Below are 14811 nucleotides of genomic sequence, written 5' to 3' on the forward strand. Positions count from 1 at the left end.
ACAATTATTTCTTTTACTTGCCAACACAATAATAAAAATAAAATTAACAAATTAGTTAATTAACTATTGGTAATTATTTTGTTAGGTATCTTCAACAAGGGAAAAGAAATTGTAATTGAGAGAAGTGGTGGTAAAAATGAATTATTCCCCTTTATATGTCGCCGCCTGAGTCTTAATGGACAAAAACGTGAAAAATAGAACTAGACTATAGAAACAAACTCTACAACCTTCCATGTTCCTAAGCGCCTCACTAGCAGAGTGGTTACTGTGTTGGCTTGAGAAGCCTGAGATAGCCAAAGCCACGAGTTCGAATTCAGGTCATTTCCCCCCCCCCCCCTTTTTTTTTAAAATTTTTATAAATGCTTATTTATTGTTAGTCTAGAAGAATCTAAATCTAATGCAGAGTTAGTAACATAACTGATCCGAACTAAATAATATATGTGCTTTTATATTCATTTTTTTAAAGTATTTATTTTATATTTGCTGGTTACTTTATGATGTTAATCAATGTAATAGAATACCATCAAAGAACTTTTGTGTTTAAATCCCACCTCCCCCTTATTCTCTCTCTCTCTCTCCAGTGTCGAGACTAGCGTTTCATTGGCTCGTGTCGCAGTCAACAAGGCGAAGTGTTCAAAGTGTACCTTGTACTATTAAAACATTGGGAGAGTCGCCATGTACTTTACATTTGTAGTTCAACTTTTGAGTCAGTAAAGACTCGGCGATACATTCTCTTCTGTCTTTCAGTCAGTAAGAACTCGGCGATACATTCTCTTCTGTCTTGCAGTCAGTAAAGACTCAGCGATATATTCTCTTCTGTCTTTCAGTCAGTAAGAACTCAGCGATACATTCTCTTCTGTCTATCAGTCAGTAAGAACTCGGCGATACATTCTCTTCTGTCTTTCAGTCAGTAAGAACTCAGCGATACATTCTCTTCTGTCTTTCAGTCAGTAAGAACTCAGCGATACATTCTCTTCTGTCTTTCAGTCAGTAAGAACTCAGCGATACATTCTCTTCTGTCTATCAGTCAGTAAGAAATCAGCGATACTTTCTCTTCTGTCTTTCAGTCAGTAAGAACTCGGCGATACATTCTCTTCTGTCTTGCAGTCAGTAAAGACTCAGCGATATATTCTCTTCTGTCTTTCAGTCAGTAAGAACTCAGCGATACATTCTCTTCTGTCTATCAGTCAGTAAGAACTCAGCGATACATTCTCTTCTGTCTATCAGTCAGTAAGAACTCAGCGATACATTCTCTTCTGTCTATCAGTCAGTAAGAACTCAGCGATACATTCTCTTCTGTCTATCAGTCAGTAAGAACTCAGCGATACATTCTCTTCTGTCTGTCAGTAAGAACTCAGCGATACATTCTCTTCTGTCTATCAGTCAGTAAGAACTCAGCGATACATTCTCTTCTGTCTATTAGTCAGTAAGAACTCAGCGATACATTCTCTTCTATCAGTCAGTAAGAACTCAGCGATACATTCTCTTCTGTCTATCAGTCAGTAAGAACTCAGTGATACATTCTCTTCTGTCTATCAGTCAGTAAGAACTCAGCGATACATTCTCTTCTGTCTATCAGTCAGTAAGGACTCGGCGATACATTCTCTTCTGTCTATCAGTAAGAACTCAGCGATACATTCTCTTCTGTCTATCAGTCAGTAAGAACTCAGCGATACATTCTCTTCTGTCTGTCAGTAAGAACTCAGCGATACATTCTCTTCTGTCTATCAGTCAGTAAGAACTCAGCGATACATTCTCTTCTGTCTATCAGTCAGTAAGAACTCAGCGATACATTCTCTTCTGTCTGTCAGTAAGAACTCAGCGATACATTCTCTTCTGTCTATCAATCAGTAAGAACTCAGCGATACATTCTCTTCTGTCTATCAGTCAGTAAGAACTCAGCGATACATTCTCTTCTGTCTTTCAGTCAGTAAGAACTCAGCGATACATTCTCTTCTGTCTGTCAGTAAGAACTCAGCGATACATTCTCTTCTGTCTATCAGTCAGTAAGAACTCAGCGATACATTCTCTTCTGTCTATCAGTCAGTAAGAACTCAGCGATACATTATCTTCTGTCTATCAGTCAGTAAGAACTCAGCGATACATTCTCTTCTGTCTATCAATCAGTAAGAACTCAGCGATACATTCTCTTCTGTCTATCAGTCAGTAAGAACTCAGCGATACATTATCTTCTGTCTATCAGTCAGTAAGAACTCAGCGATACATTCTCTTCTGTCTATCAGTCAGTAAGAACTCAGCGATACATTCTCTTCTGTCTATCAATCAGTAAGAACTCAGCGATACATTCTCTTCTGTCTATCAATCAGTAAGAACTCAGCGATACATTCTCTTATGTCTATCAATCAGTAAGAACTCAGCGATACATTCTCTTCTGTCTGTCAGTAAGAACTCAGCGATACATTCTCTTCTGTCTATCAGTCAGTAAGAACTCGGCGATACATTCTCTTCTGTCTATCAGTCAGTAAGGACTCGGCGATACATTCTCTTCTGTCTATTAGTCAGTAAGAACTCGGCGATACATTCTCTTCTGTCTATCAGTCAGTAAGAACTCAGCGATACATTCTCTTCTGTCTATCAGTCAGTAAGAACTCGGCGATACATTTAATGCTGCAACGGTTCATGAAAGCTTGGCGCTTATAGGAAAACAAAATGAAGGGGTTAAAGTTCTGCTTGAGATCTACTTGGGTCTATCGTATAGAGGTAACTTAAAGGTAAACAATGTGTTTCTTTATCACATTCATAGTGGATTCAATCTGTCTGTCTGTCTGTCCGTCTCTGTGTCTGTCAGTCGGTCCATCCGTCATGAATAATAAAGAAAGAAACCATCTTAAAATGTAATAAATTGTTTTGCAACGTAATATATATGTTGTTTTGAGAGTGCTATGACTCTCCAGTCGATTGTTTCAAGAAATATCCTTCAGATCGCAACATGTCGTTATGTAATCCCTGTGGATATAATTGCTTAATAAAACCCCATATTGAACAGTACTACAACTTTAAAGTAATTCATTTAAAAGTAACTCACTCACAAAAACATCCAGATCTGGGGAGAAATAACTTGTACCAAGACACTGATTCGCTGCACTAGCCACGCGTGAAGGTAATTTCTCTGTATGACCTATTATTGAACAGTGTTGATAAGCTTGGGTTCAAAATGATTGGTGATAATACAACTTATATTAATAGATCTAACGTTTGGGCTATTGATATAAGATCCTAATGTCTCATTCCGTCTCCTCGCTCTGTGTGTAAGCAGTTCACGGGAAGGTAAACTCTGACTTGTAATTTGAAAATAAGACTGTGTATAGTGTATAGTATTATGTTGAGAAATGTTGAAAACCTTTTTTTTTTTTTTGATGTAGTAAGTCGAATGCTAAGACGTAGGTCTGTTCTTCTTTTATTATTATACTATGATTTAAAAACAACAAAATACTGTCATGTCTTGAACATCTACCACGTCAGGATTGTTTTTGTTTTGTATTTATTCACAACGAAAACACGAGTCCATCCTAGTCCTGGGTGGGGAGGTCATAGATGGGACATTCTTTCCTACCTGGAGGGAGGGGGGTGTTCTTTACGTTTGTTCTCTCCACACAGTGAATGCACTTTGGTGTACGTAATGAGCCCCTCAGTTCATGAAGGTGACTCCCACGGTAGATGATCTAGATCTACTAGTCAGTTATCATGGAGCAGTAAGAGTACATAGACCGTCAATCGAGTGTAAATAGTTTCTTCATGAAGTCTAAGCTGTGGGAATCCCCCGTCCCACTGCAGGACACTGCATTGATTTTTTTTTTTCGCTTATGTGTAACGACTGGGAATTCCCAAAACTAATTATAAAGCCATGCTGTCTTGTCAGAAATAGGCCTCAACAGAATTGGGAATTTTGTCGAAGTAGTTGACTTTCCTTCATGTTGTCTACACCAGGGAAACCGAAATACATGCCATCCTAAGATGAATAGATGAATGTCGTTCTTTCGGTATAGGCCCTATGCTTATTTTTTGTTTTTGTAATTAACAAGATACTGTAAAGGTCGTTAGTTGATAATATTTTTTTATTAGATGTAAGTTGACTTGTAAATGTTTCAACATTCCTTCCTGAAAATTGTTCAGTCGGTACCAGCAGATCAGTGATTTGTACATTCCACTTATGACCTTGTTAGAAGATACGAAATAGCAAGTTTTATCCCAACTCAGCATGGGCGCCTGCAGGATTTTTTGCAGGGAGGTGCAAGTTGCAACCAACGGCTCATAGTTGTAGCTTTAACTTTCTGGTTACGAAGAATATTAAAGAAAAGAACTCGCCCCCCCCCCCCAATACCTCTGTACAAAACAATGTCTTGCCTAACACGTTTATTTTTCACTAACAAATACAATTACAATGTTATAAAATTAACTGCTTTGTAAATGCTTGTTTCATGAAATTTTAATCAAATACGTTGTTAAGTTAATCCTTGCTGCTCGTAACTTCCTGCGGTCGAGCAAACAAAACTGTGGCTATGGCTGCCGAAACTTTCAATAACTTAGCTTCTCGTCGCGATGGGCAAGCTGGCGATGAACACTCACCAAGCTTAGTGCTGAAAGTCTTTCATCAGTCATTGTTGACGGCAATCAGGTTTTGATTCGTCGTTCAGATCGATCAGAATTGCCGTAAAGAAATCGCAGTCTTTCAACTGGTCGGCAGTGTCCAACGTGGCAATGTCTTCAATCTGTCATTGTGAATGTCAGTCGTTGAACCAGTTCATCGTGTCGTATTCACAATTGTCGATACGGAATAGTGCGTTGCTGACAGCTAGTAATACTCTGAATTCTTCACTTTAAGAATTCTTCGCATCGTTTTAGAATGAAGACAAAAAAAGTTGAACTGAGTAGTATTATTGCGCCTAAGCTGGTCTTTAAAGCGCCTCTGTTACGTCAAACACCTTTCAGCTCACCAAAAAAAAAATGTTTTCGGCATACGTTCGTCTCCTATTCGGGATACGTGCTCTGCCCAGCGTAACTGTCGGAAGATAAAAAGTCCTTGTATACTGTCCATACCGGCGTTCGCAAGGACATCGCTGTTTGTAGTGCGGTATTGCCACCGTATGTCCATGATGGAATGCAAGCATCTTTGGTGAAAGCGTTCAAGAAGTCTTAATTGCTTTCTGTATAGTACCCATGTCTCAGTTCCATATAGAAAAGTTGAGAGAACCACTGCTTGGTAGACACTGATTTTTGTAGGCAGAAGGAACGATTTATTAACTCTCGCTTGGAGGCATCTAAAAGCACTTCTGGCCCTGACCAGACGATTAGTTAACTATGGGTAATTACTAATTACTAACACATCCAAAATTTAACCCCACCAATTGACCAAATTCTAAAATAGAAACCCCACAGAATCCTCCTTGGCAAATGAATAAACCCAAATTAAATTTATCCTCCTTAATTTCAAAAAAAGAAAATACAGGCCCAAGCATACTACAAGTCCACTTTAGGGAACTGCAGGAGAGCTACGGAGATTGTGGCACCATCTACACTGACGGATCCAACATGGATGGAAAGGTCGCGTGTGCCTGTTCTTTTTGGAACAAAACAATCTCCCGTACACTCCCCGATGGCTGCTCCATCTTTACGACCGAATTACAAGCAGTATCGCTTGCACTTATGACATTCCATTGGTACATGAGAGCCTAAAGCTGTTGGACCAAATAACAGCCGACCATAGGGATGTCACCTTCATCTGGGCCCCCTCCCATGTGGGCTTTGAGGGAAACGAAGCCGCAGACAGAGAAGCAAAGAGAGCCCTAAATCACGCGGTGTCAGGAACCCAAATTCCCAGCTCGGACCTGAAACAAAGTATTGCCTCTGCCACCTATCGAGAGTGGCAGGACCGATGGGAGGCTGAGACTCACAACAAACTCAAGTCAGATTGTGGCGTGGTAGCACGACCATGTCCAGACTTAGGATTGGCCACACCTACATCACGCACTCTTTTGTGCTGAAGAGAGAGGAGCCCCCACTTTGTGAGTACTGTGACTCTCGTCTCACTGTGGAACATATCGTCAATGATTGCCCTAGATACCAGGATGTCAGGGAGAAATTTTTTAGAGCACACAACTTAAAAACACTATTCGACAATGTCGACCCTGGGAAGGTACTGGGCTTTATCCGGGAAGTGGGGTTGTCTACGAAGATCTGATTTATGAATTGTGAACATAAGATTTTTACAAAATTATTGAAATTTTTACTACCTTTACTATTTTAAGTGTGAATAGGATTGTTTTTAATGATTTAACTGTCTAGAATTTAGCCCTTGTTATATAAAGGAAGAGTGATCCTTAAAGGATTACGGGCACGACATGGCCTAAATTGTGCCGATGTGCCTAAACTCAAAACTCTACTAATTTTGGGAAAGAAATTAACTTGACTAATGTGGTGCTATAAGTTGAATTAGTTTTCTTTGAGCTATGTAGGTAGAAATAGTACGCGACTTTAAAGTTTGAAACCAACAATACTGTAATACATAACTATAAAACGTTTTATTTTCATAATCACTTCCCTGGCACAGTGGTTAGTGTGTTAGCTTGTGGAGGCTTGAGGAGACTTGAGCCTTTGAGTTCGAATTCATATTGTTCACCTTTTTTTTAATATATAAATGCATTTAAAAAGCGATTACTAAACAGGAACCCCCTTCTCTCCACCCCTTCCCCAACTGGTCCAGACGAGTGCTAGGATCAAAGCGTAGTGAGATAGCTAAATGCATGAAATTACACCAAACAAATACAATTGGTAAACATATTTCTAATCGCACAGATTTATTATTGTTAGTCTAGACCTATTACAAATTTGATTACGACTGATCCAAAGTAATTGATACAACTACGCTTAATATACGCTTTTTTTTTCTTCTTTTAAGTATTTTTTTATTTTTCTTGTTTTCGTTTGTGCAAAGAACGTAGTGACGACATGACATTCTAACAAGCCCCAATGTACTGTGCATGAATAGTAAATTTGTTTAAAAAAGGGACTACATGTGACAAGCAAGAAGACTATGTCCAGTCTTCTCTAGACCTTGTAGATCCACTTGTCAAGTCGCTTGTACTTTGTTTTCTGTCCTCCACAGGTTTGGATGGTGGACTGGTCAGACTGGAAGAAATGCCTGAAGAGCAGAACACGGAGACAGCCACTATATCGTGAGTACATTATGTGTGTCTGTGTGTTAGAGACAGCCACTATATCGTGAGTACATTTTGTGTGTCTGTGTGTAAGAGACAGCCTCTATATCGTGAGTACATTATGTGTGTCTGTGTGTTAGAGACAGCCTCTATATCGTGAGTACATTATGTGTGTCTGTGTGTTGAGACAGCCTCTATATCGTGAGTGCATTTTGTGTGTCTGTGTGTAAGAGACAGCCACTATATCGTGAGTACATTATGTGTGTCTGTGTGTAAGAGACAGCCTCTATATCGTAAGTACATTATGTGTGTCTGTGTGTAAGAGACAGCCTCTATATCGTGAGTACATTATGTGTGTCTGTGTGTTAGAGACAGCCTCTATATCTTGAGTACATTATGTGTGTGTGTGTTAGAGACAGCCTCTATATCGTGAGTACATTATCTGTGTCTGTGTGTAAGAGACAGCCACTATATCGTGAGTGCATTATGTGTGTCTGTGTGTAAGAGACAGCCACTATATCATGAGTACATTATGTGTGTCTGTGTGTTAGAGACAGCCTCTATATCGTGAGTACATTATGTGTGTCTGTGTGTTAGAGACAGCCTCTATATCGTGAGTACATTATATGTGTCTGTGTGTAAGAGACAGCCACTATATCGTGAGTACATTATGTGTGTCTGTGTGTTAGAGACAGCCTCTATATCGTGAGTACATTATGTGTGTCTGTGTGTTAGAGACAGCCTCTATATCGTGAGGACATTATGTGTGTCTGTGTGTAAGAGACAGCCTCTATATCGTGAGTACATTATGTGTGTCTGTGTGTAAGAGACAGCCACTATATCGTGAGTACATTATGTGTGTCTGTGTGTAACAGAGACAGCCTTTATATCGTGAGTACATTATGTGTGCAACAAGACAAGACAGCCTTTATATCGTGAGTACATTATGTGTATGTACAACAAGACAGCCTTTATATCGTGAGTGCATTATGTGTGTGTGTAACAGAGACAGCCTTTATATCGTGAGTGCATTATGTGTGCAACAAGACAGCCTTTATATCGTGAGTGCATTATGTGTGTATGTAACATAGACAGCCTTTATATCGTGAGTACATTATGTGTGTATATTTATAGTTTATAATTGACATAGATCTGATGGATGTAAGTCTCTTTCTAATTTTAAAATAGTTTTATCATTGTGTACGCTGGAAATCATGACAGTGCCAGCAAATACAAAATGCAATTAACTGTTGATTATGTAATTGAGCTTCTTCTTTGATAATCTAATGTAACATCCAACTAGTAAACTCTAGTTGCACAGGCTTGTAGGTGAGCTGCCCGCTTTTAAAACACCTCAATGTTTTTACCCAGACATCAGCTTTTAGAGTTTAAGCTGTACATGAGAATTTAAGCCCTTTCAATGAGTTGCCCACACCTGTCTATTGTGATTGCATTGTCTGGAGGTATATTGCTCTGGGTGTACATCTAGATCTAATAAGCTATGTAGATAAGAGTCGGCTAGGTTATAACTGATTGGCTCACTGTATCGGCAATCATAATGCATACTTTAGTTCTGGTCATTACTGACCATCCTTGTGGACGAATAGAATGTGCGGACTTAAAAAGCTGCCCCGGGCAACATGGATGTATGGGGGAGGAAGTAAAGAGAAAGAATGAATTGGGATGTTTATCATAAGGCAGTCAACTTGAGTCAACCAAGGGTTTGATCTTATCAAGTGTAACGTTACTGCACACGATGTTGGGTGAAGAGGGAGGGGACTGAAGGAGTATATGAATTGTCTTTTGACTGACAAAATATATACAGACTTTCTCTTGTCTTGTGTGTGTGTGTGAGAGAGAGAGAGAGAGGAAATGGGGGGGGGGTGTCTTTATCTAGTTGTACTGATCTAAATAGCTGTAGTTCTTGGGTTGTTGTTTTTTAAGCTGTGTTGTCAACTGTTAACAAGCAAAATATAAAGAATTTTTTTAAACAAAACAAAGCGGCTCTAATGGGAAGAACTCCACACTCATCTCAATAATGTAGAAGCTATTTCCCCTTTTCAAAATCGAACGAAATAATTATTTGATTAATTGATTAATTTTTAAATTGAATTATGTTTTGTTGGGTACACTAAGTAATTGTTTCAACTTTTTGCCATATCTCTGAATACTGAAGGACTAATTTCCCTTGTAGGTATCAAACAAAATAATTTATTAACAGTAATTAATTGACTAATTGGCTAATTTTTAAAATTGATTCATGTATTGTCTCTACCAATGAATAATTGTGCAAATTTTCAAAGAGCATGTTCAAACTTTTTACTGAATAAGTTGATATAAGCTTGTAAAAAAACAGACCAAAATTTCAATGCCTGGTGTAGTTTCATTATTGTGTTATGGAATGTTTTTGGAAACTTTTTAAATGACTCTTTATGTTTCCATGTTACATAAAATATCCTGTATTTAGTTACATGGCCTGTTGGCTAGTTCTGGTCCACTGTCCCTGAGGCTATATGTCTCATTTTTTTTTCTTTATTTTTTCATTTGAAAAAATAATAGATGAAAACTTGGATATTCTTTTATTGATCTTTCTGTTTACACCTCATTTGATGTCTGTCACACTTCATTTGATGTCTGTCACACTTCATTTGATGTCACACTTCATTTGATGTCTGTCACACCTCATTTGATGTCTCACTTCTTTTGATGTCTGTCACACTTCATTTGATGTCACACCTCATTTGATGTCACACTTCATTTGATGCCACACCTCATTTGATGTCACACTAATTTTTTTTTTATTGCAAGTCTTTCTTTGACGAAGGTGATTTTTTTTTATGGCCCTCCTCTCCGCCCCCACCCCCATTCCAGCATTCAGCCCCTCCCTTTTTTTAAAATGTGTCCTTATTGCTTCTATGCTAGTCCCTTATGTAACAAAACAATATTAAGGGTTTGGCTAAAGCTAACTACATAATTTTCTGATGGTCAGAGATTTTATGACTTGAAATTAATACAGGAGAATAATCCTAGCAGATGTGGTTATTATGTATGCCAGGATTCAGCCATCGTCATCTCAGCATGGTGCCTCCATGGAAATAGATAGAAGGAAAGCCCATAGGAAGAATGGAAAACAAACAAGGCCACTCCCAGATAGGCTAAGAATGGGAAACAAACAAGGCACTCCCAGATAGGCTAAGAATGGGAAACAAACAAGGCCACTCCCAGATAGGCTAAGAATGGGAAAACAAACAAGGCCACTCCCAGATAGGCTAAGAATGGAAAACAAACAAGGCCACTCCCAGATAGGCTAAGAATGGAAAACAAACAAGGCCACTCCCAGATAGGCTAAGAATGGAAACAAACAAGGCCACTCCCAGATAGGCTAAGAATGGAAAACAAACAAGGCCACTCCCAGATAGGCTAAGAATTGGAAAACAAACAAGGCCACTCCCAGATAGGCTAAGAATGGAAAACAAACAAGGCCACTCCCCAGATAGGCTAAGAATGGAAAACAAACAAGGCCACTCCCAGATAGGCTAAGAATGGAAAACAAACAGGCCACTCCCAGATAGGCTAAGAATGGAAAACAAACAAGGCCACTCCCAGATAGGCTAAGAATGGAAAACAAACAAGGCCACTCCCAGATAGGCTAAGAATGGAAAACAAACAAGGCCACTCCCAGATAGGCTAAGAATGGAAAACAAACAAGTAGGCTAAGAATGGAAAACAAACAAGGCCACTCCCAGATAGGCTAAGAATGGAAAACAAACAAGGTCACTCCCAGATAGGCTAAGAATGGAAAACAAACAAGGCCACTCCCAGATAGGCTAAGAATGGAAAACAAACAAGGCCACTCCCAGATAGGCTAAGAATGGAAAACAAACAAGGCCACTCCCAGATAGGCTAAGAATGGAAAACAAACAAGGCCACTCCCAGATAGGCTAAGAATGGAAAACAAACAAGGCCACTCCCAGATAGGCTAAGAATGGAAAACAAACAAGGCCACTCCCAGATAGGCTAAGAATGGAAAACAAACAAGGCCACTCCCAGATAGGCTAAGAATGGAAAACAAACAAGGCCACTCCCAGATAGGCTAAGAATGGAAAACAAACAAGGCCACTCCCAGATATGCTAAGAATGGAAAACAAACAAGGCCACTCCCAGATAGGCTAAGAATGGAAAACAAACAAGGCCACTCCCACTCCCGGGCTAACTTGGATGAGCTTTTTATATTTTTGTGTATCTCACTTGGGGTGGGATGGAACAAATAGCCCAGTGACCTCATTAAAAAAGTCTGCTATGCTGTTCCACAAAGGGGCAATCACAGGAGAGCAATAGGAGTGGCGGTCCTTCCACGGAATCGTGGAGGTTACAGTATAGGAATATGGGGCTTATTCTTCATGCTGCCCTCAGCTGCTTATAGCGAGCAGGCTGTATACTTGGTACTATCCCTAATCTCTTTCTATGGTTGTTACTGTTGGGAAGCCTCAGACTGGACTAGAGGTGAAGAACTTCCAGTCTATACCTGTTCACTGGATAAAAGCCTTTCCATCGATTCCCTAGTGGACTTTATTGAAGATAATTAAGTAAGTTACATTCCATTGAAGAGGATACCAAGCTAGTCAAAGATCTAATGTCTAGTGTAACAAATAAGAAAAGATTCCTCCCATGTGTTATGAGACTGTTTACACAGACCAAAGAGCCACTTGACAACAGCCATTCAAAGACATTCCTAGTGAGGAGCTCAGGAGCCAAATGGAATGGTTTGTGCTGGTTTTTTATTATTCTCATACACCTTTGTGTTAGGTGATACTATTTTAGGTATGCACCAGAACTTTCCTCCTCCTCTGTCCACAAAAATAAAGAGACTAGTAAACAATTGTATGTATTTGTACATAGTTCTACAGTTGTTAGTTTTTATATTTTATTAGACAACTTTGTGCTGTGGTTCTAATTTGTCCGTGATATTCTTGTTCAAAATGCCCAGAAAACAATAGTTCCTGCAAGACTGAGCCATAGTTCTTTGTTTTCATGATGCAGACTGCAGTGAGTTTTGTAAGACATTCAAATAGTTCCTTAATAGAACAAATGTTTGGAAACAAATGTTTGGAAACAAATGTTTGGAAACAAATGTATGTCAGTGAAGTACAGTGTACAATATGATTAGTGTGTCTACATGTACAAGCATGTATATGCGTGTGTGTGTGCATCTGAGTTTATGAATGTATAAATGAATGTATGTGTTTGTGTGAATATACAAATGTAATTATGTATGGATGTCTATGAAGGTACAGATGTATGTGCTGGTGGGTATTCAAAGGCAGTAAACAGGACCCCTTCCCTTTTAACCCTCTTAATATCCAGGCGTACATTTAAGAAGAATGGCCGCTATTTGTATAGATTATTTATTATTAGTTTATATTTTTTGATAACATAATACTACACAGATGAAAGATAGCATGCAGCGAACCTGGTTGTTTTGGAAAGGGGGAGGGGGGGGGGACAAAACCAATAGGGAAATGAAGGGAGGCAAAGTAAATTAAGAGCAATGGGGGGGGGGGGGGGAACAAAGGGGCTGAGAAACTAGACTGGCTCAGGATTGAAACAATGAGGATGATACAAGATGTGATACTGGCCATACAGTTTTATTAGGGGGTAGGAGAGTAGTGTGGACAACAGAAAGGGTGGCAATAGAAATGAGCCTGGGGCACAGAAGAAACTGTTTTGTTGACACTTACATATATAAAATTCTTCCTTAAAAAGTCCTTCCTCTCCCACTCATCTGTTTGGGCTCTGCTTTTTAAAAGTATGTTTACATATGCCAGATAATTTTAACAGTTGTGTTCTTTCTTGTCACATTTAGGGCACTGACCATTGTGGACTCTTCTAGAATTTCTACCTTCATCATCTCCATTCTGTTGATAGTCTATGGCAGCTTCAGGTAATAGTTGCAGAGGGCTAGGGTTTTATTGGACCACTTAGTTGTAGAAATCTGTCACTTGACTATTTAACCAAAGGTTTTACATAAATGCTTGCTGATTTTGTTTGCCATCAGCTTCCTAGGCAACTTTCACTTGACTTGAGTTTGACCAGGCAGTTTCAAATGAAACTGTCATTTTTAACTTTGAGACAATAGCTCTTACTGTGATGTTTAACACTTAACTTGAAAATTATAGATAACCAGAGTGTTAGGCCTGAAAATTATAGACAATTTTCATTTAACTGGTTGACCAGAAATTGAAAGACAATAACCAATGAAACTGTCCTTTTAACTCTGAGATGGTAGTCTCTTTCTGTGATGTTTAACTTGAGAATCAGAGATAACTGCAGTGTTTGGAATGAACATTGTAGCCAGTTGTCATTTGATTGGACTGATGGACATGAATTGTGAAGATTGCTATCACTTGACATGAATGTTTTGACTGTTGACATGACATTTAAGTTGATAGTCTATTGCTAGGAGTATTTAACCAGATACTTGTAGACAACTGTCAATTAAATGAATTGTTGTGTTGTAGTATTTTAGAGGTCAGCATTATTTCATGTGTCTTGAGCTTTTATTGTCCTGTACAGTGGTTTCAGATTAAAAAGTTGTTTGTTTTTTTCCTCTAGTCTTTCTGTGTTTATTTCAGGTCGTTGAATATTGAAAGAGAAAGAGAGAAAGAGAAAGATGAAAAAGAGAAAGAAAAGTTTGGACTCAACCTGCCCAGCAGTAGCAACACAGATGCTGAATCTCGTGAGTACAGCTGTGCTAGATATCTGTGTCAGTGCTTTTTGTCCTATGGTGCCAGTGATCTGAGCCAGAAGTTGGAAACTGGCAAATAGTCACTGTCCCAGTTGTTTGTCCTGAAAAGTAGATTTTTTTTTTAAGACTGACATTGTGTGTCAGTAAGCTTGTATGTCTAGTTTTAAAAAATACATTTCAGATAGTGTATGCACAGCTAGTGTAGTGTAAGGCAAGGAACTAGGCCATCTCTCAAGTGCCCTGGTTAAGTGATCACTGCCAAGCTCTCACAATAATGTATTGATCTGAAGTAATGCTTCATATCTTCAAAGTAAAACATTCTCAGAACTTGGAGAAAAAATAAAGTAAAATGTATTTCCACTGAGTTTAAATGAAGAAATTGACAACCCATTAATTTCCAAGTAAAATAATTGACTTGTTTCCTTTCTATTCCTGAGACTAAATTCTCAGTAAAATACTCAAGTCTTATGTTCCCATTTACTTCTTGAGACTAGGTTCCCCAGTAAATACTTAAATGTTCCAAAAGGGAAAAAGGAATGTGAAGAGTTTTTGCAAAAAATATTTTCAGTGTCATTGCAACTAAATGTAAATGTAACTGTCAGATTAGCTTTCTCTATGCATAGACTGATGTTAGTAGCTAATGAAACAAATAAATATTGACTGATACACAAACACTAAATGTATGTAGTTACAAAAATGCTTGTGTTGTCTTGTGCTGTAATTATTTGTTTTGTTCCCAGAGCTTCAGACCCTGGATACTTGCCAGGCTATGTTCCTTCCAGTGGGGGCCTCTATCTCTCTCCTCATTATGTTTCTCTTTTTTGATTCACTCCAAGTTGTATTTGCCATCTTCACTGCAAGTAAGTTAGTGAGTGCATGTGTTATGTTTAG

At 38.7% G+C, this 14811-nt stretch overlaps 1 protein-coding gene across 7 annotated transcripts in view; it reads left to right on the forward strand.

Moving 5' to 3' along the window:
- Positions 1-14811, forward strand: part of LOC106054254 (signal peptide peptidase-like 3) — a 52400-nt gene that overhangs the window by 24021 nt on the left and 13568 nt on the right. For 6 of the 7 annotated variants that reach the window (XM_013210045.2, XM_013210046.2, XM_056006776.1 and 3 more), the window contains 4 exons: positions 7124-7193; positions 13039-13116; positions 13808-13911; positions 14661-14780. In XM_013210045.2, coding sequence (XP_013065499.1) covers positions 7156-7193; positions 13039-13116; positions 13808-13911; positions 14661-14780 — 340 coding nt within the window. In that variant the 5' untranslated portion in view covers positions 7124-7155. Of the gene's footprint in view, positions 1-3255; positions 3289-7123; positions 7194-13038; positions 13117-13807; positions 13912-14660; positions 14781-14811 lie in introns of those variants that run through there. The other variant, XM_013210047.2, reaches the window with a different exon arrangement.

This window comes from Biomphalaria glabrata, chromosome 12 (genome assembly GCF_947242115.1).
Source record: "Biomphalaria glabrata chromosome 12, xgBioGlab47.1, whole genome shotgun sequence".
NCBI lineage: Eukaryota > Metazoa > Mollusca > Gastropoda > Planorbidae > Biomphalaria > Biomphalaria glabrata.